This window comes from Kwoniella botswanensis, chromosome 1 (assembly GCF_036426115.1).
Source record: "Kwoniella botswanensis chromosome 1, complete sequence".
Taxonomy (NCBI): domain Eukaryota; kingdom Fungi; phylum Basidiomycota; class Tremellomycetes; order Tremellales; family Cryptococcaceae; genus Kwoniella; species Kwoniella botswanensis.
Window position 1 is genome coordinate 1,114,476 of NC_088599.1, and position 23,940 is coordinate 1,138,415.

At 43.3% G+C, this 23,940-nt stretch overlaps 9 protein-coding genes across 9 annotated transcripts; 4 read left to right on the forward strand and 5 right to left on the reverse strand.

Annotated features, from left to right (window-relative positions):
* Positions 1-1,313: 1,313 nt before the first annotated feature.
* L199_000423 (4-aminobutyrate transaminase) lies at positions 1,314-3,154 on the forward strand (the record flags this gene model as incomplete). The annotated part of the gene is made up of 4 exons (XM_064886190.1): positions 1,314-1,645; positions 1,754-2,072; positions 2,223-2,395; positions 2,464-3,154. 4 exons carry the CDS (start codon positions 1,314-1,316, stop codon positions 3,152-3,154), a joined length of 1,515 nt encoding a protein of 504 aa, XP_064742262.1.
* A 638-nt stretch (positions 3,155-3,792) lies between these two features.
* L199_000424 (phosphate:H+ symporter) lies at positions 3,793-5,720 on the reverse strand (the record flags this gene model as incomplete). The annotated part of the gene is made up of 4 exons (XM_064886191.1): positions 3,793-4,910; positions 4,980-5,193; positions 5,273-5,484; positions 5,585-5,720. The coding sequence occupies 4 exons, from the start codon at positions 5,718-5,720 to the stop codon at positions 3,793-3,795; spliced, it is 1,680 nt and encodes a 559-aa protein (XP_064742263.1).
* Positions 5,721-7,326: 1,606 nt separating this feature from the next.
* Positions 7,327-8,401, reverse strand: L199_000425 (uncharacterized protein; the record flags this gene model as incomplete). Its single annotated transcript, XM_064886192.1, has 5 exons — positions 7,327-7,602; positions 7,721-7,953; positions 8,081-8,144; positions 8,223-8,258; positions 8,324-8,401. The coding sequence occupies 5 exons, from the start codon at positions 8,399-8,401 to the stop codon at positions 7,327-7,329; spliced, it is 687 nt and encodes a 228-aa protein (XP_064742264.1).
* A 1,642-nt stretch (positions 8,402-10,043) lies between these two features.
* On the reverse strand, positions 10,044-11,514 carry L199_000426 (uncharacterized protein; the record flags this gene model as incomplete). Its single annotated transcript, XM_064886193.1, has 7 exons — positions 10,044-10,184; positions 10,250-10,319; positions 10,406-10,625; positions 10,727-10,805; positions 10,869-11,006; positions 11,153-11,171; positions 11,249-11,514. 7 exons carry the CDS (start codon positions 11,512-11,514, stop codon positions 10,044-10,046), a joined length of 933 nt encoding a protein of 310 aa, XP_064742265.1.
* Positions 11,515-11,978: 464 nt separating this feature from the next.
* Positions 11,979-14,193, reverse strand: L199_000427 (uncharacterized protein; the record flags this gene model as incomplete). The annotated part of the gene is made up of 5 exons (XM_064886194.1): positions 11,979-12,268; positions 12,384-12,561; positions 12,651-13,227; positions 13,309-13,604; positions 13,771-14,193. The coding sequence occupies 5 exons, from the start codon at positions 14,191-14,193 to the stop codon at positions 11,979-11,981; spliced, it is 1,764 nt and encodes a 587-aa protein (XP_064742266.1).
* Positions 14,194-14,579: 386 nt separating this feature from the next.
* On the forward strand, positions 14,580-16,707 carry L199_000428 (uncharacterized protein; the record flags this gene model as incomplete). Its single annotated transcript, XM_064886195.1, has 11 exons — positions 14,580-14,664; positions 14,747-14,885; positions 14,947-15,016; positions 15,108-15,166; positions 15,242-15,416; positions 15,498-15,664; positions 15,789-15,911; positions 15,983-16,064; positions 16,128-16,237; positions 16,321-16,526; positions 16,604-16,707. The coding sequence occupies 11 exons, from the start codon at positions 14,580-14,582 to the stop codon at positions 16,705-16,707; spliced, it is 1,320 nt and encodes a 439-aa protein (XP_064742267.1).
* A 492-nt stretch (positions 16,708-17,199) lies between these two features.
* Positions 17,200-17,451, forward strand: L199_000429 (uncharacterized protein; the record flags this gene model as incomplete). Its single annotated transcript, XM_064886196.1, has 1 exon — positions 17,200-17,451. The coding sequence occupies one exon, from the start codon at positions 17,200-17,202 to the stop codon at positions 17,449-17,451; it is 252 nt and encodes an 83-aa protein (XP_064742268.1).
* A 738-nt stretch (positions 17,452-18,189) lies between these two features.
* L199_000430 (uncharacterized protein) lies at positions 18,190-20,313 on the reverse strand (the record flags this gene model as incomplete). The annotated part of the gene is made up of 13 exons (XM_064886197.1): positions 18,190-18,255; positions 18,325-18,443; positions 18,521-18,601; positions 18,745-18,907; positions 18,990-19,063; positions 19,124-19,353; positions 19,450-19,481; positions 19,550-19,598; positions 19,678-19,784; positions 19,883-19,943; positions 20,051-20,132; positions 20,197-20,227; positions 20,305-20,313. The coding sequence occupies 13 exons, from the start codon at positions 20,311-20,313 to the stop codon at positions 18,190-18,192; spliced, it is 1,104 nt and encodes a 367-aa protein (XP_064742269.1).
* Positions 20,314-22,364: 2,051 nt separating this feature from the next.
* On the forward strand, positions 22,365-23,490 carry L199_000431 (uncharacterized protein; the record flags this gene model as incomplete). Its single annotated transcript, XM_064886198.1, has 3 exons — positions 22,365-23,005; positions 23,070-23,229; positions 23,305-23,490. The coding sequence occupies 3 exons, from the start codon at positions 22,365-22,367 to the stop codon at positions 23,488-23,490; spliced, it is 987 nt and encodes a 328-aa protein (XP_064742270.1).
* Between the last annotated feature and the right edge of the window lie 450 nt (positions 23,491-23,940).

Genomic DNA, 23,940 nt, shown 5'->3' on the forward strand with positions numbered 1-23,940 from the left:
ACGTACAGTACCACGTATCTTCTCTGATTATAGGATTTGTCGATAGACTAGGTCAAAAATGTAGAAAAAAAATCACACCATGCATGGCTTTGAGTTGAATCACAGTTGAGGATTGATGTTTTCATTCTTAGTCTCAGATCTGAGGATCAACGCACAAAGTGGACGGTCAGTAAGAGGAAACACGAGTCAATCTGTAAAGATGGCGATCCGATGGGTGATCGATATATTCGTTGATTGATTCATTGTGGGGTTCGAGGTGATAGCCCAGTTCGATTGTTGATCATATCAATTGCGATTGATCCACTCAGTCTACTTGATCTAATCAGTCAATCAACAATGAGTTCGTACCAAGTGAAGAGGCAGTTTGATGTACTTCTTTTTTGGTAGAGTCCTGCACACTCCCACACACACTACGGGACAGGCACATGAACGCCAATCAATCAAGCAACGTGTTTTCCTCAAATTGATTGATGTGATGATTGCGGAGTACACTCTCGGAGTTGTAGAATCAAAATATACACAACGCACAGGCTAATCCGGCCCGCATCCATCAGTCAACCGCCATCCATCAATCACCATCTATCCATTGATCGCCACCGGGATCGCGGAATTGCTGAGTTGGTGTTAAGCGAGTACACAAGAAGGCATACGTGCGGGGGACACATGTATGCTATGACCTTTACAGATTAGGAGTGGTATCGTAATACTCCAAAAGGTCAGATTTTTTGCGGAAATTGGCGATTTTGGCCAAAAAGGTCAGATGGATTTCAAGACGCCTTACGGAATTCTACCGGGCAACCTCTGTAAGCGAGGTCTTCTCAGAATCCATAGAGGTACAGGAGATAGCCGACGCCTGCTCAAGGTGATGCTCGTGCTCCAATTGGGCGTTTATATATTTTTGGTGTACTCCGAGTGGAGGTTTAAGCGTTTGATGGGATTACAGAGAGATAACAAATCGTGGTAGTAGGTCTGTTGCTTCCTGTGGTCATCACCCACTTTTAGTCTATTACGCCTTTGAAACGTTTTACCTCGTCTCGCTCTAAACGAGGATCACAAGTACATCATCATCTTTTTCATCAATACGGATCAACTAAAGATAAAAAAGGTCAAATTTCACCAAATTATTTGACCTTTTGGGCACAACTAGACGGATAAGGAAGAAGCCATCTAGCAATTGTAGACGGGGTCTTCTTGGATTTCGCCTTTTCTCTTCTTTTTTCGATTCGGTTGGAAATCATCCAAAAATAACACATATATAATCCTTTCATTTGTTGGCCCCCATCTCCTTTCGGTTGGAATTCTTTCTTTCCATTATGTCTCGGATCTTTACTTCGTCATTACGCACTCTTCCCAGAGTTACCATCAAACCTATATCAACCACTAGTGCCAAAGCATTCATCTCTTCTTCTTCATCAACAAACTCTGCTCTTGCTCAAGAACAACAACACTCACAATCAGACGATATGCCAATTGCCGTCAAGACCGCCGCTCAATGGGCCGAATTCGGACGTGATCACGTATGTCACGGTTTAGGTAGACTGAGAGACCATGTGATTGTCAAAGGTGAAGGATTGGATTTGTACACTGCAGATGGAAAGAAATTATTGGATTTCACTGCTGGTATCGGAGTGACCAATCTTGGACAGTGAGTGACAATCGTCGATTTCAAATCTCATGACAATTATCGTCGAGAGATCATCCGCTCTATTATCATTCGAAGATTGAATGTTCACTAATAATCATTTCCTGATAGCTGTCACCCTCACGTATCTCGAGCCGCCGCTGAGCAAGTCAACTCCCTCGTCCACTTACAATGCTCCATCTCATTCCACGCCCCATACCTCCAACTCATCGACCGACTTCTCCCCGCTATGCCTCATCCATCGCTTGACCAATTCTTTTTCTGGAACTCTGGTTCAGAAGCCATCGAGGCAGCCATCAAGGTAGCCAGACAAGCTACAGGCAGACAAAACATGATTGTCTTTTCGGGTGCTTACCACGGCCGAACGATGGGTTCAGGTGCTTTGACTAGATCTAAACCTATTTACACACAAGGTACAGGTCCTTTGATGGTGAGTACTTCTTATTCTCTTATCTTCTGATTGTCTGGGCTCTCAAAGGACGTTTGTCGTCATATCACACCACTTGTCCATTTGATATTCGCAATGTCAATGATCGTCAAAGGACACACGAGGCTGATTTCTGTCGGTGTGTGTGTTCAGCCCGGTGTATTCTCATCTGCTTTCCCATACTGGCACCAACTCGGTGTGAACCCTTCTACCTCAGAGGAAGAACTTGTACGATTGGCTCAACACCAACTTGACTTGATCCTTAGACAACAAGTCAACCCCAAGGATGTGGCTGCTATTTTCATCGAACCTGTCCAAGGTGAAGGGTGAGTGAACAAGTAATCGATTAGGAGTTTCAAAATAATTAGCTGATAGCTTGTATTCTCCTATAAAGTGGTTACGTCCCTGTCCCACCAGCTTTCCTTCGACACCTCCGAGAAGTATGTGACAAGCACGGTATCCTCCTCGTTATCGACGAAGTTCAATCAGGATTCTTCCGAACCGGTTCATACTTCGCTATCGAACAGATCGTCCCCGAACTCCGACCTGATATCCTCGTATTCGCTAAAGGAGTAGCCAACGGTTTCCCCATCTCGGGTATCGCCTCCAACAAGGAAATCATGGGTAAACTCGACGTTGGTTCCATGGGAGGTACCTACTCTGGTAATGCCGTAGCGTGCGCAGCGGGTGTAGCAGCTCAAGAAGTCTACCAATCAGGTGAAATTGCTCAAAACGTCGAAGTTCGATCCAAACAATTATTCAACGTTCTCAATGGACTTGCTCAGGGGGAGAAAACCAAACATCTCATTTCGGATGTTAGAGGTATGGGATTGATGACTGCTGTAGAATTCAGAAACAACTCCGATAAATGTACTTTGGAAGGATTACCTGAAGGCTCAAGTGTACCTAAGAATATTGGTAAACGAGTTCAAGAGTATTGTCTCAACAAGGATCTGTTGGTTTTGACTACCTCCGCATTCGACACTATCAGATTCATCCCTGCTTTGACTGTAAATGAGGAAGAGATGGATAGAGCCATGAAGATCTTCACTGAAGCTGTCGAATTAGTCGCTAGAGAGGGTTAGAGAGGGATCTATCGATGATGATCGTACATACCTTTCACGTGCAGTATAGTTATAAGGATGCTCATGTCACTTCCGTTTTCATTTTAATCTCTACTTGTTATCGACCGACAATGTTCTCTGTCTCTGACATTGTTTTTGCTTTGTTCGTCTCATACCTATCTCCGATTTTATTTTGATTTCTTGGTATTCTGTAAATTGTATGATTTTGTCTATATGGGCAACTGTGCTTGAAAGGAAAGGAAAATGCAACGAAATACATCTGTACGGCAGCATATTCAATGTACCGCATACGGAGTATCAAGGCTGACGATCGCTCCTACTATTCGACTTATATCTTCCTGTGACGAACCGGCATGCCACAATTGCAAGGACGATCGATGTTTAGAACATGCATGACATGTATTGTGATATGGTCACAACGGAATCTACTCTCCATACTTAACGCAAAGTATATTATAAAGATAAGCCTGCATAATGTAACTAAATCTATTTAAAACGGTTGTGGCAGGTAGATGAGGATCATTAGGGTGAAAGTGAATGTTGAAGTGAGAGTGTGTAAATTAGATCGAACGGTTTTGTCTATCTGTAAAGTGTTTTTCCCTTATCTTTTTTGTTGCCTTCATTCCAAGCTTCAAGGATTATACTTGAGCAGCTAATCGAGGATCTTCTTCCGCATAATTCGAATCGCTCCCTTGACCTTTATGCAAAGGTGATGTCGACGGGGAGACATTCGTGTCATGTACGAAGTGATCTTGAGATTCTTGGGATAAATCCTCTAATGTTCGACCTTTGGTTTCAGGTAAGAGCATAGTTGAGAACACACCTGTTAACATGAACAAGGCGAATATTTCCAAGATATGCTTGAGGAACTTGTTTTTACCACCTATATTGATCATTCTTGAAAAACCAACTTGAGCGACGATGGCACCTAATTTACCTGATGCAGCTGAAATACCATGTGCGGTAGACCTATATCTCGTAGGGAAAGCTTCACCTGGAATGACGAATGTCGTAGTGTTCGGACCGAAGTTTTGGAATAAGTTCGCCATACAGTATAGGAAGACGAAAGCTTTTTTACCTGATCCCGTAGAGAGGATCTTGTCGTATCCGAAACCCATGACCACGAAGAGAGCAGTAAGAATGGAGAAGCCCATAAATTGAATTGGTTTTCTACCCCATGAATCAATAAACAGGAACGAGAAGTAATATCCTGGAATCAAACCTCCAACAGCCAAGATGATATTTCCCACGGCGGCATTGTATAGGGTTTGATAGATGTTTTCCTGTTTTGTTGGTAAAGCTGTAGAGGATCCGAATCCGATTGTAGTCAAGATATTAGTTGAATTGAGACCTAGACCGTAGAAGGCAATATCAAGAGCGAACCATGACCATGCAGTACCCAGGAGGACTTTTCCATTTTGCCATTGACCGAAATGTCTGAAAAAGTCGGCCCAAGATGCCTTAGGAAGTTCGGCTCGCTCGTTGTTATGGATTGGATCGTTAACGTATGTACCGGATGTAAGGTAGGTATCGACATCCTGAGAAGCTTGTTTGATATTTCTTTCGATGTCCATCGTGTAACGAGGAGTTTCGGGGATAGTCAATCGGAAGTAAAGAGCAACACAGGCTGGAACACAACCGATACCGATGATTAAACGCCATACTTGATCCACTGCCTTCATGTTGGTAAGTGGCTGAGAGTGGATCTGGGTCTTGAAAGCGGCGATACAGATGACAGAGACGATGGCGGATGCCACTATGTCATATCAAATTGACATTAGCAAGTGTTTGTTTTGGTTGTTTTGATGAGCGATGAACTACTCACAGTTACCCCAACCTTGAGAAGCGAAGACAGCGGTCATCATTCGACCTCTGATTCGTCTGGCAGCGAATTCGGAGGTGATGACAGCAGAGAGGGGGTAGTCACCACCGATACCCATACCCATGATGAATCGCCACATGATCATTACACCGTAAATGCTGATGCCAGCAGCGTGTCCAGCGACGGCTTGACCGAGAGTTCCGACAATGATGATCATCTGTAAAGTGTCAATCGTCCCAGTCAGCACCGTGGTCTAACCTGTGAACAGTCCGTGATTGTGCAAGGGATTCACGTACCAATTCAATACCGTACATCCTCTTTCTTCCAACGTGATCAGCCAACCAACCGAATAACAATTGACCAAAGAATGTTCCGATCGAATGAGCCACTTTGATACCCAGATCTTGGTTCGTGGTGTTGGATCCACCATTGTGGTAAACATATCCAATCATGGTGGCAGCGATGGAGATGGAGAAAATGTCGTATGCATCGGTGAAGAAACCGACACCTAGAGTTAAGATTGTCAGTCGTTGACCAGCGCCTAGAGAACTCGTCTGTCTGTGCAGTACAATGGTGGGATTGGTATGGGATTGAAAAACCACACTCACCAGCAACGATACATGCCTTGGCGTGGAACCATGAGAATTTGGCTTCGTCGATTTCGGCGAGAGCTGCTCTTCGTCTCTCCCCAGCTGTTACGACAGCTTCAGCTCGTGCTTTTTCAACTTCAAATTGTCTCGACATGTTGATCTGACGTGGTTATGATGTTATGACCAAGATCTTTTGTTTATCGTCTGATTCGATCTCGTATCGTGTCAAACACAGTTCACAGCTATCCTCTACAGTCGAGGTTTTGGTGAATATGAGATTTAGGATATCTTCAATAAGCTTAGAAGGAAAGCAGAGGATAGATAGAACTTTGTTGCTATGGGTGGGTTGTAGTCCAATATATATGATTCGCCGTAAGAAAATCACAGGAGCTGGTCAGAAATTCTTCAGAACCTCGACCCATGTGTAACGTATGGAGTCTTGCCCTCGCCGAACTGCCTGCTCCAATCCCAATGGCCGGTAAGATACTCGTCAACCCATAGTAAGACTGACTAACCGCATTTTGTGAAAATGAAAAGCCAAGAACGTTCTTGAGATTGGATGTTTATAAATAGACTAGGTCATCCTTCTCGCAATAACCTATATTCTTATTGATATAGCCAATGAAAGAGATGCACTACACATTACTCTCGTATCAGTCAACGGGTATCTCTTCAATAGTATGCCATTTACATGTATGTATACACAATACACATGCGAAGAATCCAGTTTTTATCGCACGTTCGTCTAACGTATCCAAATTTAGAATTTCGATTTTCTCACTTATTTCAACCTTTGTCGATCACTTTTAAGTAACTTGAAAGATATCTGCTTACCCTTCAGTATTGCACTTTAGAGTCATGTGGTCAAGATGATCTATAAATAGGACAAGAAATGCGGTATACCGTAAGTGATTTTTCGGGATTTTGACTTTCTTCCAGCTTCGCAATGCAATTGCTAGATCGACATCATTTGTACTCGAACGCACGTTTGATACTGAATATGTACAGTATTCTACTCTCTTTTGGTCATACCATACCATACCATACCATGTTGATCCTTTGAGTATGTCTCTGAATACTTAGTCTCGTCATTCCCTCACATTAAAACGGCGATTTCCAAATCATCATGCATATAACCAACGAGGAATGGAATCCCAGGTAATGGAAACAGCCCCGCCTGATGTCCACCGGCATTTGTCTGTTTCCAAATTCTCAGTTGGATCGCTTATGCTTTACGGGTATTCCAAATTGCCTCTCTTGAAGTATTCCTCAGCGCTCCACGACTTATTACAATATCCAGCACGTTCGAAGAGCTTTAACTGGTCCTCTGTGTCTGCCTTAGGTATATCAGAACATAGAGTGCAGAAACGATCTGGAAGGAACGTTGGTCAGTGATAAGTGGTTGGGAAGTGACATGATCAATCGAAAACGGAGATTCGGATGAGCCGTCCTAGATGGTGAGTGTTACGTTTGGCCGTGAAGATGTTTATACACAAGACTGTACTGCCTCTGCCTGAAGAGGGATTCTCGCAGGGTTAGACACTCTCATTTCATTAGAAAGCAGGCTCGCTCTAGGCTTATTCTGGTTGATCATTGTATGAACATATTATCTGCATGTAAGACCGATTACCTGTTTCTGCGGCTCATGACATGAACTTCTGTACGATACGATTTGATTTTACCACTTCTTGCTTATGACCATCTACTGTATGTTACATCTATCTACCTTAATGCCAAGACTGAATCGCTGTACCTCAGATCTAAAGTAGAACCAATCCAGCTACACTGATCAAACCCCCTATCACACCCAGACCAGCTACTTCAATTCTCGCAAACGCACCACTAGATGATCCAGAGGCCGAGGCTGACGCGGAGGGAGATGAGGACGCGGTAGAAGCTGCACTGGTGGCTGCGCCCGAAGTCGTAGTGGAAGCGTTAGATGCGGTGGAAGCGTCGTTGGTACATGTTTCATTTGATGGGACAGAGTATCCCTCGATCAAGACCAGGTCGGTACATTGATAGAGGTTTCCGTCGCCCTGTATATCATATAGATCTGTCAGTAACAAGGTCCTTGAAAGATGATTCAAGAAAGATAGGTGGGGTGGAGTGGTGATGTGAAGGAGAGGTTAGTCATTAAGCGGGACATGTACTCACACCGTCATATTGAACTTGCAATGTCACTTGACTCCCATTAGTCAAACCTACGCCCAATCCACCCAAATCAACATTAAAACAAGCTTCCCCTTCTTTGACCTGGAAGATCGGACTGGCCAAAGGGATACTGGTCCCGTTGGAAGTGGTGTTGAAATCGTCAAATGAAGTGGGACTGGAAGAGGTCGAGATGAACGCTACGACTGTTGCCAGAGTGTGGTGCGAGTCGATCCAGACTGGAATCAGGGGATGACAGATATGATAATGTCAGCTGAGGATTTAGAGTCGGTTCAGGTTGACCGACAAGAATAATCGAAGATGGGGTACATCGAAAGCATAGAAAAGAAGACATGCGACACTTGCTTGGACCTTGACCTAAGGGGAAAGATTGTCTTGGTGAAGCTACATTGGGGAAACCACCGCAGTACTGTGGAAAGGACATTAGCTGAGATATTCCATTGCAATTTGCTTCTCCATGATGAGCAGAGAGGACATGCCAACTTACTTGAGGTTCGTTATCATCGTCAAAGCCTCTCGAAGTCTATAATACGGATTGTTATTCATTAGCAATCTTGAATTTGAGATTAGTTGGAAGACCACACTTACAGGATAATCGAGAGTGAAATGAGCGAATGCAGTGGAAGCTACCAAAGAAGTAGCTAAGATCGATTTTAGTGAGAACATGATAGTGATGAGAAGTAGAGTGTCAAAACGTTTTATCTGATATCAGATAAATATGTTCTCGTCAGTTGGTGACGAAGAAGATATCTTTTTGATGTGGATGCGTATATATATACGTAAATTCCGACATGATGAGAACCATCACTCGCTCCTCGTTGCCAAGATACCTTTGACTGTAGATGACCGCCATCTCTTCTCGTCTTCTCAACATCAAGAACAAAGCATAACTTTATTTATAGCTCTAACGTACAAGTTGGACATTTGATTGGATAGAGTGAACAATCCGATCGGTGCCTGGATGACGAGCCATTAAATGATCGACGAGTCTTTTTCTCAACTTGCGGCAAATTCCTTGAGTACTCGTACCATTACACGATGAGAGATTAGATAACTCTATGATTGATTGAGTGCGTACATCATTTTTCAGTATGGGCGCGAAGGAGCTTCATCACATGAATTCCTGTGGTTCACTCTGTCAACTTTTAGTCCTGCATGTTGCACCAATACCAATGCCTCTGTCAGCAAGTGTCCCGTTGAGCCCTTTTCCTGGCTTCTCAATGTGGTATGCAGGAGGTGTTACGTAATAGACACTCTGATATATACCAATTTCAAAACGCCGCGTATTCCCGTTGCCTCAATTGCCTCGTGGTCGAGTCGCATTCCTCTCGAATTCGACGTTCTGCATTTTGATTTTTGAGACTTTTGATTTTTGCTTTTCTTTCTTCTTTCTTTCCTTCAAGAAACACTCCCGCAGGTGAGCATCAGCCATCATACTCATCAAAATAAGACAAGGCGATCCATAGGAGCTTGAAAGGTTCCAGAGCTGATACCATATCGATTCGTTACCGTATAGCTCCAAGGTCACAATGCTCGTCACGAACCAAGATGGATTGGACCGTAAGTCACTCACTCGACCATACCTCTCTACCTCACTTCAATCACTGACATTCCTATCTATATGGTTCATAGTCCAATTCCATCTCATACTCGCGAGCGGGCCAAGGTCCTGGAATTTCAACCCCCCTTTCATCTTTTTCCCTTATGGAAGAAGATGTCTGACCGATCTTAGCGGATCCTTGAGTTAATTTCAACCAAGTAATTCCCGACCAGAAATGCGTCCTCTCCATCTTATCCGTAAAGGAATCCCATAGAAGCGTTTGACGTGGAGGGTATGGATGGAGATTGAACTTGGTATGGGAATGGTGGGGTAGCCTTATATCGATGTTCCCCATCTAACCTCTTTCCAGAGGTTTAGGTGGAGGAGTCTCTTTAAGAGAAGTGTCTGGTCGTTAGGACTATACCCCGATATACATAAAAAGGCTTTAGTGCAATTTGGTGACGTCCTCATACTCAAAACCTCCTTCGATACCAAGTTGAAGAAGGGAGGATAACTCGATCAGGACTACTCTGGGACTGCGGGGGTTTACTATGGCTTGGAATATAGCCTAGATTTTTATATACCATATATGTATATGGTTTATGTATAGTTTGTCCAATCCATGGGTATGATGAATGAATGACTGAAGTATTGCCTATCTATCAAATTGACAACTGCATAATTCCATTCAATCTACACAACACTCCGATGTATAATAATTAGGTATAAGATATCCCTTCTCTCCTGTCGTAATTCACTTTTGAACGTCTAAGGACCAAGGGCTACAGCACCTGGAGCGGGAGCACCAGTCGAAGGAGCTTGAGCAGTGGTGATACCGGCACCAGCACCAGGTTCGTCAGCGGTAGCGTTGACTGGAGGGATGGGTGCAGCGTGGGTTTTCTTCTCTTCCTATGACATATCACATCATATTAGCCGAGCGACTCCATAGCAGCAGAAAGGATGGTCACACTCACAGCAATTCTCTTGGCTTCTTCATGAACGTCCAGAACCTGTTTTTGAGTAGTAGTATAGAATTGTACGATCCTATCACGGGGCCTATCGGGTTAGCAGGAAATCGCATACCATACATCAACGTTGAACACCGAGCTGGAGAAAAGGACAAAACTCACTTTTGTACAGAAGGGTTGTTAAAGATCCTAGCGTAATAATCATGCAATTTGGCAGAGAAACCTCGATGTTGATCAACTTCTCTAGCTTTGGCTACTCCAGCAGCGGCAGTTTCGTTGATTTTACCTGAGACGGTCTTGTTCTCGCCCACGACTTTGTTACCGATATTTTGGTCGAGGGAGTTAAAGAATTGGAGGAATCGAGAGGAGATGCCTTGTTTGTCTATGGTGCAAATAAAATATGATGAGCAAGGTGGACGTGACAGACGTAGTGAATTTTTAGTTAATAGATGGTTGTCGGTTTAGGAGGAACGCGATACTCACTATCGATATCAATAGCTTTTTGGATGATGTTATCACCGAGAACATATCCGTGAGCTAGGTACTCAGCAACGATAGCGGCCTAATCAAATTATGAATCAGCTTGATAGTCTGAATATGCGAAGAAAATACAAATGGTACCGACCTTGGGTTTATCCTCTTGACCGATTGGGGCGTCGGTAGCCCCAATGGCGGTCGAGCCGGTAGCTCCGGTAGGAAGGACAGAAGCTGTCTTGGGCTCGGCGTCAGAGGCTGAGGTGACTTCGAGGTGGGCTCCGTCGAGCTGCGGAGTGGAGCGAGATTAGCACTTAATATTTTGGAGTCGAGAAAGCCAGTCTGAGGAAGGCATTAAGGAAGGTGATATTGGGTGGGTACGTAAGATACGTTGGTCAAGCTGGATAAGAAGTAAAAAGATCTTATGAGACTTACAGTGCCACCATTGAGCATCCTATTCAAATGATAAATACAGGTGTCAGTCTTTGACTTCCTCAGAGATATATCAGGAAGAGCTACAGCTATACCCACAAACTAGTCCTCATGGCACTCAATTTCTCAAAAGTGATATCCGCTTCATTCCCACTTTTCTTCACCGAGATCAATTTCCCACAGAAAGAGAAGAAATCATGCAACTTGTCTTCGGTAGTTTCGGTGGCCAATCCACTGACGTGGATGGTGTATCCACTTGAAGTAGCAGGGGCAGTGGCGGTCGAAGTGGAAGTGGAAGTGATGGGAGATGGAGCTGAGGGAGCGGGTACGATGGGGTTTGCGACTGATTCACCTGGTTGAGACATCTTGGAAGTGTTTATAGGAGTTGATAGGTTGATCTAGTTATTGGATGATCGTGTGATATTGGTGTATATCTGATACGCTTTGTATAAATTGAGATATATGTGGATGATATAAAAATGGATTTTCCAGTCGCAGCTGGTTGCTGTGTTATCTCTTTTTCAGCGGTGACGAGTGAGTGGATCTACTACTGCAGCTCAGTGATTGGCAGGGTTGCGTCATAGCTTATATAGCATGCACCGGATAATTCCGTTCCTCACTCCCCTCGTACAAAAGATGCTAGAACATGCTTTCACCAATGTGGCACTTCTTTCTTGGCGCAGTCCTATCCAATCCATTGATGAATCGTGTAGATAACATGTCTCTATGCTTTATGCGTTTGGAGCATTGTATACAATGCAGGATATATGAGGAAAATATTGATATATATATGGATTGTATGATCTTTCCATATTTACAAATGCACAAATCACAACATCCCTTCTACACCCAACGCGACCAACACCCAAGCTAACCAACTTACTTTCCTATCCTCACTATTCCACGTGTCCTCACCTACATCTTTGGAATCCTTATTGATAGTTTTCACTTCTTGTCCAAGTGATTTTCGCAAGGTAGGAGAAGATGTCATCATGATTAGGGATAATTCTGTATCCAATGTCAATGATCTAGTGGACAGGTTGGACGAGCCGATAAATGTCAGGAATGGGTTAGAGGTCGATGATGCTGTGGAGGAGGAGGAGGGGGATAACCATATTCCTATAAAATGATGAAATATGGGATATGAGATTTAAGCTTCAAATTGGAACACTTCCATCGACGCAGCAGGAATGGTACCACTCTACCCATGGATATATGAGGTGTCTTGACTCACCTTTGGAATGATATGTCCAACCTTCCTTCTCCCATTCTCTCAATCTCACACCTGAACCTTTTTCTTCATCCCAGGCACGTCCTCTTCTAACAGCCTCTCTATGAAATCTACTTTCCAACAACGTATATCCCTCTGGTATCAACCTTGAGAATCCTTTCGACCCATAAAACCCATTTGCCTAAAACCGAAGGCGAAACAAATGCAAATTCAGCTTGATTTTCTTTTATTTTGTAGGAAAGGACTGGGATTGGATGTATATTAACTCACTTTAGGACTAGCAGCTATGATCTGAGTACTTGCCGGACTATCCAATACCAACCTCTTATATTCCTTATACAAACCGAAATAACCTGATGTCAAATCAACTCTGACTTTACTACCTTCTTCATCACTCTCATAACTTTTCTTAATCGCATTCCAAACTTTTACCAAATTCTTTTCCTCTTCTTTCAAGCCTAGTACACCAGATTGGATCACTGGCCAAAACCACGTATCGATATCTACCCTTCTTGACCTGTTGGCATTGGACGATCTCCAAGAGTTTTGGAATGCTGTTAGAGTCGCTAGAGCATGGGTGGAGAATCGACGTGGGTGAATAGACGCACTGGGCCATATCAAGGATGCTCGTGAAGTACCGCCTGAAGATGAAGGAGAGGAAGAAGGATTGGGTAAAGGGACGGTGTAAGTTGGTGAGATGTGTGCAGGAGGTGAATGATGTAAGAGGTATGAGTATTGAATGAATAGTCGAGTAAGGGATGATAAGTAGGACAACAATGAGGGGTTGGACTTGAAATGAATATATCGATCTTGTCGGTTTGTAAAATACGATGACGCGAGGTTGGCTCTGTAATATCAATGCAGACTAGTCAACATCAAATGACTCTCTTCTACTAGATCTGACACGATGAGATAGAAAGGTACTCACCCACTTATCAATACCTCGTCATCAACACCATACCATTTCCCATGCCAGGTACCCCACCCTTCGTCATACCTCTCCGGAACGATCTTCTCCAGCAGTCCACGTAATTTCGGAGAACGGTATAACCATACTTCACAACGATCCGGAAAAGCCTCTACGAGGGGTAGTAGCAGATGAGCGGTGGAAGGTGGTACTGACGAAGAAGAGTTTCGAGATAGTCGGGTTGATCGATGATAATCTAACATGAAGACTGTACGTAGTTGAGGATTGTTGGTTAATGCCTGACGTATTGATTCGACCTGAGATAGTGTACATAGAATTAGCGTCATGACTACTTGAAATGACTTGATCAGTAGTCAAGGTGGATGACAATAAGAAGCGAATCAATTTAAATATCAGACGACAAAGAATGAATATCGATAAAATCATGATAAATGAGATCAGGTAATGTAACACGAAACTTACCAATTCGCCCTCCTCCGTACCTATGTACAAGCTACTTATCAACACCCTCCTCTTGGCCCTCTTGATCATTTCTATCAGCCGTCCGTAGAACATCTGAGGGGAAGTCAACAATTCAATCTCATCTCCCCTAGCACCGAAACATGGTTGAGTCGAGGATAGCTCCTGTGAGAGCGATTCGAATGCTGGATGTTGATGAGGCTGAGGTTTCTGTATGATCGTTGAGGTACTACTACTGGTGCTGCTGCTACTATTACTAGAGACCGAAGTAGCGTAATGGCGATGACCATGGTGGATTGGATATGTCGAAGCATTGGACCGGCTGGGTGAAGCTATAGCTAATCTCGATGGACCTGCGATATTCACACCCCTCGGAGTCGAAGTGACCTTGAGAGCTTCTCGTAAGAGTATCTGAGGTCTGCTCATCTTGAGGTATGGGAATGTGTAGACAGCTGGGAAGCAGACGAATCAACAGAGATGATTCGAAAAATGACATCGATAGCGCGGATAAATCGGAACGGCTCATTTGGGCTTGAGCTTTGTTCGCTGGAATATCCTTTTTGCCACGTGGACATGACTCACCATCCATCCTTGACTGTGGATTTGGATTTTCAAGATGATCGACTTTTATATCCTTCTCCGTTCATCATCAACAGCAATAGCAACGAAGAATCGACTGAACCACAAGATTAAAATAGAGTATAGAAGACAGTAGAAATAGAGGAGACATAGACATCTAATGATTTGACAGATGTATCAGTAACAAAAACATACACAATCAATATCGATCAACAGACCATCGACCACCCAAGATGTACGCAGCAAGTTTGTACGGCTTGAAAAGAGCTGCTATCATCTTACCTGTAGCGTGGACAGGAGCATGGCTGGGGTACTATGGTGAGCTACTCTTCGTCTTCTCGATTTGATAAATACATCACGTCGCTGGTGAGAATGTATTAATTTGTCTAGTGACGTATAGCATACACCGATACGCTGCGGCGATCTCATATAAGGGAACGTAATCGAGAGTTGTCACATACACTCATGGGCTTACCTGGTGAAGGACCGGATTATAGTAGACCTGCTGAAGAGATCGAAAGGGAAGCTTTGAAGAAAAGGTCAGCTTCATACAATGCTAAGCAATAAACGTGTAAGCTGATTCCAAGAGGTTATATGTAGGTATTCAAGCTTGAAGTTTGCTGGGAGGTATTGGAATCCGTACGTAGAATGGAGAGAACAAGGTGCTTGGGTGGGTTTCAATCATCTTCGATACAAGGTGTCATCATAAGGAATGCTTGTTGCGAACCAATCCAACGCAAGCTAACGTTAAAGATATTCAGGAATGGGCATTATGGAAGATCATCATTTCTACCATAACGCTTAAACTATTCTACAACGGGTTAGCTTCCTCACTTTCTCACTCCAACTTATGAAATCGTGACCGATAAGCTGACTAGTTTGATTGTGTGAATAGTGGAGTACCACCTGAAAGACCTATACCGGACTTACCACTCGAACGACCCGATTTCTCATTACTTTACCCTTCTTCGTCCTCTTCAGCAGAGAAACAGAGCTCAATCTCGACAAGTCGGAATTCAGGTAGTGGAGGTTCGAATGTCGATGTGACCGATAAATTGACTCTGACATGGGTAAGTCTGAATCCTTTTAGAGGACCATTGCTTCTCATCGAGGGTTAGGCTTATGAGATAGGAATTATATGTAAATCGCAGCTCGGTCAATCGACTTCATACGTTACGCTCGATAATCTCACTATCCTCACTGATCCAGCATTGTCCGATCGGACTTTACCTTCACGTATTGCTCCTCAGCGACTGAGGCCTAGTCCATGTGAATTAAGTGAGTTGAAGAGGGTGGACGTGGTACTGGTTTCGCATAAGTGAGTAGAACTCTAGTATATATACGATGTTGAAACCATATATCATGTTTGAAACAAAATCAACATTCCTATAATCTGACCAAATAAGAAGTGCATCATCTGATACGTAAGAACATCGAAACAGCCACTTCGACCACCTAGATCCTGAGGCGATCAAAGAACTAGGAGATAGTTGCGAATGGTTTGTACCCAAGGGTGTAGCACCTTTTATACGGAAGTTTGGTGTGACTAGAGTGACAGAGCTGGAGTGAGTGATAATTCATCATCCTCCCAGTGAAACAGTAATATTGATATAAATGCTTGTTTTGATCGGTCTAGCTGGTGGGAGCAAAGTCAGCACACGTTATCAAGACCGGGTCAGAAAGATCGACAGTTTACTATTACCGCTGTACCTACTATGGTGAGTCAGCTGACAGGCGGGAGCCAAGGATAAGCTGAACTATCGTTTCTCGATGTTATGTAGCACTGGTCAGCTAGATCACCTTTGGACACCAATGCGACGCTATGGGCCGCGTTCCACGTCAAATCACATACGAAAAAACCCAAATCGTTCATACATCTAGGTGATACAGGGTGAGTCTCATGTTGAAGGCACGATGATCCGTTGTGATGTGACTGACGTGATCGAATTATTTTGTGTCGTATGGATGTATCAGGTACTCACCAACACTGTATCATGCCGTTGGTCGAGTACTAGGCCCCATAGACTTAGCTGCTATACCTATAGGATCGTACGAGCCACGATGGCATATGCATCTCCAGCATACTGACCCTGAGGGAGCAGTCAGGATGGCCTTGCAGATGAAAGTGGGTAAGAGTGTGGCTCAACATTGGGGAACATGGTTGATGAGTGATGAGGCGTGTGAGTAATTCCATTCTATAATCTATAATACGTTTATGTAGCTAATAATGATTCTTGTTGCGAAATGGTAAACATAGATAATAAACCACCCTTAGACCTAGAGATAGCTAGACAGAAATTGGATGTTACGGAAGATCAATTTTGCGTTCTACCTGCTGGGAAAACTATTGTTGTAGAGTAGATATAGATAGAGTAGAGTCGAGATACAGACTAGAGCTAGAGTAGGGAATATCATTATATACGTAACCATACATATTACGCTTACCCATATATGTACCATATCAATATGATCGTAAGCAGAAGCAGAGCGGTAATCCCAGGTGAGAGCTGTCCTTTTGGCCACGTGCAGACCATGTGACCCTAGAGAGCGGAATCAAATATGTCAGGAGATGGAATGAAATGTTTTCTGGTTGGATCCGGTTGGACCAATCGTTTTGAGGATGTTTTCCTTCCCATTCCGCTACTCATATATACATCTTGGAGCGACTGAAATTCATGATCATATAGCTCAACACTCCCAAAATACATATACCCATCACACATAGACAAAAGGAGAAGCATTTCTTCACATCGACCAAACAACACATTCCTCGAGACAAAGCAAAAACTACAAAACGAAACCGTCTTTCAGAATCTCCAATTCTCATCACTTCAACTCAGCCCAGTTACAAACATGGCCCCTCTACTTTTAACTCACTTCCGACCAAAACAGCGTTCCATCCTATCCACACTTTTCACAGCGACTTTCCTAGGAGCAGTTATAGTGGTTGCTTTTCCCTGTCCTGTCAAATCGCATGGTGAAGCTAGATTAGATGGCAGTTCGATGGGATCGATGGGTTCCATAGGATCAATGGATGGTAGGAGGAACGAGGTGGTGGTTATGATGAATCAGCGTGGGAAGAGGAGGTTCATGGAAGAGAGGTAGAAATGGTAGTAGGAGGTGAGTCATCTGAATACGCTGTTTTGGGCTAAGGGGATTTTGTATTGGATTGGTGGAAGGCGGTGGGAGGGGATGTTGAATGAAAGTAGAAGGGGGGGAAAGGGCAGTAAAGCATATGAGAAATAGGAGAGGATTTTACGATGTGTTATCTGGTCGAGGGCGAAATACAAATCCAATCAAATTTGATACTAAAGCTGATCCCTGACTGATCAATGATAGATAGGCCGTTAGAATCGGATCGGAGGAGATGGACGACCTCATCAACATATTGTATATAAGAAACATAGTTGTACAACAAAGTGAGTACATTTCTTTTCGATCCTCCATTACCGACTCGCAAGGACCAGCAAGGACTCTTTCCCATTCATCAACTTTGATATCGGGTTGAATGCTGACTCGGCCACTTTCCAATCACACAGCAAGCACATTTACCACGCACGTCGTATTCTCATCAACATAGATACATTTTAGCATAATGACGAACATCCCTCTCTTCCATGGGTAAACGAGGCTAGGAGAATGAAATGCATACATTTCTTCTTTCTGATTCGTATTGCCATTCCAGACGGACATATGAGAGTGATACACATGGCATATGATACATTGTGCATTTACAATGATTCAGTTGGTCATTTGCTTCTTCTTCTTTCTTCTTTCTTCTTTCTTCTTTTGTTTATTTCCGCCAAACACGATGGTACCTGTTCCAGCGCTCACGCTCGCTAATTAAGGACCAGCGGGCTTTTGGCCAGTGGGCTTCTTCTCCCTTTGACCATAAGCTTTGGAAGCGTACTGTTCAGTACAATCGAAATCAGCTTCTCAACCTTTCCTTGCTCTTTCTTTGAAATGAGAATCACGCACATCACCATCGATAACAATCAAATTGGCTGGATCTTGTTCTTTGCCCGCGAGGTATCTTTGAATGATATCCTTTGCGCCGTTGGCATATCTAGCTTGGGCATCGAGGGTGGTTCCGGAATCTGCAGGAGTTAGGCAAGAAAGTGTCTCAAGTCAGGGGAGACTCTTTTCCCGGTCACCTGCTGAGGTGTCAACTTACAGTGTGGGACCATACCATTACCTCCTCCGAGAGTGTTGAATGCATGTCTCCAAGGATGATCCTTAGGAGCAGGTTGGACGTCTATATATCAAATTCATCAGCTGATTGGAACCTTTTGTAAAATCGCCACATATAATCGCAACTAACCCCAAACGTCTAAACAATGTGAACACATTAGCTTTATTTTACTGACGTTTTTTGTATGTGTCAAATGATGAGCTCACCACCAGCATATCCATTCAATTGGCCGCTCTCCAAAGCTTTCTTCACTGCGTTTCTATCGCATATAGCTCCCCTAGCGGTATTCACCAACCAAGCTCCCTTTTTCATCTTGGAGATGATCTCATCGTTGAATAGACCTTTGGTCTTTTCATGGAGAGGGCAGTTCTATCCCAAGTACCAAGAACAAATACGAAGGTATCAGTACTCGAATAATCGATCGGAAATCGGATCAAGATGAAACACTTACAATAGTAACGACATCACATTTCGCTAACATATCTTCCAACTTATCCACCCTCTTGAAATCGGGTGTTTTCTTATCTTCGTGGAGTTAGCACTACGGTGACTTACTTGATGGTGAGAGAGATTGATGCGACTTACCTTCGGGTAAATCAGTATAATCAAACCATAACAGTTCTTTACAATTAAAACCTCTCAATCTCTCCAGAACTCTATATCCGATCCTACCGCAACCTACTGTACCGACCGTTTTACCCTCGAGATCGAATGCGTTACGAGCGATTTGAGCAACGTTCCAATCGTCTGCCAAGATCTGTTCATGCGCTGGGACAAAGTTTCGGACCAAAAGCAGGATCGACATCACAACGTGTCTGGAAAAACAAACGACAACAATGTCAACATGATATACTGTACACTGATTATCATTTTTGTGATAAACGGAAACAAAGAGATGGACATAGACATACTCTGCAACTGAAACCACGTTCGATCCAGATACCTAATCGCATCAATCCGAATGATACGTCAGTTCACATAATTCGGAAATATGAGTGACTTGCAACTCACCTCGGCAACGGTGATATTCTTCTTGTTGGCAGCATCCAAATCGATATGACTGTCATACAACTCTCCAGGTTAGCTCAACGTTTTTTTTACTGATACTTTGTACGACATTCTAGAAGTATAATGCTCACTCTGATCCTACACCTGCTGTAACGCATAACTTGAGGTTCTTTGCTTTTCCAATGAGGTCCGCGGTGAGGTATCCAGGATGGAAAGGCGTAGTAACCAGAATCTCAGCCTGGGTATTCGCAAGTGAACAAATAAACAAGGTCACAAGCAGATAAGTCAGTATTGAATATCAGATATGAGGGATATGGTGGAGGATGGTATGCTTACATCGGCTATGTGTTTTTGAAATTGGGAGTCTGGTCCTTCTTTGTCATCCGTTACGATGAATCTAAATGCGAGTGTAGTCGGTTATATATTGTTAGCATTTCATGATCATTGTCATTTGACATTTCGCAGAGAGTACAGTCGACTGTAATTAGATGAGAAGAAACCTACTCATGACCTTCTTTCTTGAGCCATTCAGAGATACCAAGACTGTTTTCGATCGTACCGAGAAGACGAGATTCTTCTTTTGCGGCTATAACAGGAGTGAATCAGTATCATGACTGTACTTGAATAAGAGGATGATGGGCAATTCTCACCTTGACCACCTTTATATAGTACTGCGAGAACCTTGATTCATCTCATGTCAGCTCGCACATACCTTGTGAGGGATCACACAAATACCCGTAAGGTTGAGCTTGACTCACTTTGACCATGTTCGATGATGTTGTGCTGAATGTCCTATTCTTGTTCAGATTACAGATTTGTCTGCGAGAAGAAGAGACAAGTCGAGAGCGGATTAGGGTCAGTGGTAACATGACTATGATAGTATGTTTATATACTCTTCCGAGAACTTATAACGCAGAGTGTATACATGGGAATACATATACCTCATAAAGCATGGCTGTTATGGTAGTTCTTATAACCGACCATGGTCCCCATGATTATCGATATGAGTGAACGTCGTCATTCATCTTGTCCTACACTTAGGCTAGTTTAGTCGCAGTGTAGACCACATGCTTGTGCTTGGTGGTGTACATGTTGATAACCGTCATACCGTATCATTCTTACACTTATAAATAGTTCATACGCCGATATGCGTGAGGAATGTACACTTGTAACTTGTCAGATGACGATGGATTTGACTGGTCGACCTCCACATGATATCAGGCTAAGGATTACGGCCGAAACGGCTCTTTGCTATAGTTAGTGAGCCCCATATCAGCCTGATACAGCATGTATTCTTGTACATCGTGGACGATTCATCATGCAATTCTCTGGTGTTTGTTTGTTGTGATGTCGGACAGTAGGGGCAGGACAGAGAAGTTTACCACCTTACCTGTCTACAGCTCACCAAATGTGATGCCCAACACCATAACTGACCATTTTATCTGACACTCCTTCGGCAAGGTGACTACCAACTCTCGAACTTAACGTAACACATGTTACATGTTATCTCCAGCGCAGATAACCACACAGATGCAGTCAATTCCCCGTTGGAGCCCGCTTCCTCATACCCATACCAAGCACTCATCATGAGATATGTACCACCATGCATCTCTTATTCGGTTTACCGCTCAATCTCCACTGTGCAAACGGGGAGCGCCCATGTGAAACGCCACTCGGTCGCGGTGTGTTTGTGAATGTCATTACGTCATCGTCTCCCCCTCACCATGCTTGTTGCTGCGATCGATTCCAGCTGAACCAAAAAGACCAAAAGTTCAAAGACCCTGCAATAAATTAAAATTCGTGACCTCGTACCCCTCGTATCTTTGGATGTTCGTGTCTCGTTCCTCACTTCATGCTTACTGGACCTGCTTCTTCAAACAAAGTCGAGACTCAGGGAGGAACAAGGAAAAGGGAATAAAAGGAAGAAGCATTAATCTAATCTCCCATCTCCTTACCACTCAACATCGGGATACTCGTCCAGTACATCTTGCTGGTGGTCCAGAGAGATAACTTACAAGGTAAGTGTCTCATGAAACGGTCTCGACCTTGCTTTCCTTTTCATCGCTCCACCCAAGCCGAAAATGATCGTTTGTCTTTTCCATGTGACTATTCGTTTACACCCACATCTACTTCACCTCTTCACGTTCTGGAACGCTTGAAAGGTACTATATCAGCTCCACCCATGTTCGTGATACTCGTACTGTGCTGCAGTAGTAGTAGTACTATATCACGTCCATTTCATCTACAAACACCCCGAGACATATCATGGATAGTGAAGAGGTGACCCTTAAGCCACATCTTATTTTCTGACCTTTGCTCTTTTCACAGATGTAAACATGCAAAGGAATATTCCGATAAGACGAGTAGACTAGGATATCCCCTTTCATCCTTCTATAACACTTCTGATCCCACTAACCATAACGGTATGTTATGGTATTCCCGAAAATAATTCTTTTTCTCTCGTTACGATACTGTATCGGCGGTGGATTATTCAGATCATTGAATTTCCTTACCACAGAAATGTCAATAATCATTTTCAACATTTTTTTTTTGGATACTTATAACAGCTTTTGATGTACCATTGACATGAAAAAGCTGATCTGATCTTACTTCAATCGTAATTCATCTCCCACCGCTGTTTAATCAACATGTCCACGTTATGATCGCTCTCTTGTGACGAATCCATCTCGATAACCCAATACTCCTCACCTTCATCATCTCGGCATTCGGCGGATTCGGGTTCGGATTTGGCATTCGATATTCTTGAAAACCTCAACTTATTATATCACTACTCAACATCTGATCATTTGTAATCATAATGGGCAATTGCTTCGCTCCCATATCGCCCGATTCGCCGGGTTCAGAGGACGAAACTCCCGCTCCTCCTGGTCCATCAACAGGTAGATCTCGATCGAGTGATAGACAACCTCGTCCATCCACATCTTCCAGAAACCCATCTCAAGATCGAAATCGAAGGAATTCACAATCTCTTCGAAGACAACTTAGCACTTCCACTCGTCGGAATCGGAATGGTAAACATTCCCGATCCAGTAGTCTATTCTCAATGGGTGGACCATCTTTAGATGCTCTCCGAAATTATGCTACCTTATCTAATCCTCGTTCGTCATTGGCACCGTCAAAATTACTGATATCGAATAAGAATACAATAGCGATATTTGATTCTTACCCTAAAGCGAAATATCATTTTTTGATCTTACCTCGTTATCCATTCCCACCTCAATCCGATCCCGACTCGAAAGAATCTATCATACCTTTAAATGCATTGGACGACTTGAAGAGTCTATTACTTTCTCAGAACAGACAAGGAAGAGATGAAGTTATGAGAGCCTTGTATAATACTGCGTTGGAAGTTGAGGAAATGATTAAAGATGAAATGTTGAAAACGGAGGGATTTGAGTGGAAGGTTGATATGGGATTTCATGCTATACCTTCAATGAAGTGGGTTTTTACTTTCAATAACCCGTGAATGCAATTCAGGCTGACCATGACATTGGGAATTCAGACATATACATTTACATGTGATTTCGGATGATAGGATATCACCATCTTTGAAAACTAAAAAACATCATAATTCATTTCGACCCGATTTGGGGTTTTTCATTCCAATCATGGAGGTGCAGAGATGGTTAGAGGATGATTCGAATATCCAAGAGAGAGTTGAGGTGAGCGTTAGCCTCAGCGTTAGCGTTGCGCAGGTGTATGCACTCTCGTAATGCTGATGATTCATGGTTTGCTAGGCTTTGGCCGATGCCGAAAGATTACTCAACACACCTCTAACATGCCACAAATGCGATGAGTTCATCACCAATATACCCAAACTCAAGACTCACCTGGAGAAACATTTCGTGGATGAACGTGCGTCCGCCTTGAGACATATCGCAAGGCATGGTAGACAGAGGAGTAGCGATGAAGATATGTTCTAGAATGAAATTGAAATTGGGTTAGACTGAATTGGTTTTGGTCATGAACGGTTCGAAAGAAGATTGAAAAGATATTCCGCATCATTGATTATACCCTTCATTATAGATATATCACCTGAAGTTGGACGAGGCTTTCCACGATACCCTAACAGTATTCTTCCTCTCCCTTTATAGTCCTACAAATAAGTTGATCTGTATCTATAGTTGCATGGTTCGGTATGGAGATGTTTACCTATATGACTGTGTTATTACGTAAATTGACCCTGTATGAGCTCATCTGCCGAGCAACATTGATGATGGGAATGAGCGCGCCGTTGCCACCCGTCATGGATAACAATCTTTCACTTTTTCACAAAATATTGTCGTAAACCATCATCCATATACAGTACGATACGACTGGTGTTCCTTAAACCAGAGTCAAGCGACGATACCAGACAATGGTGTGAACAGCAG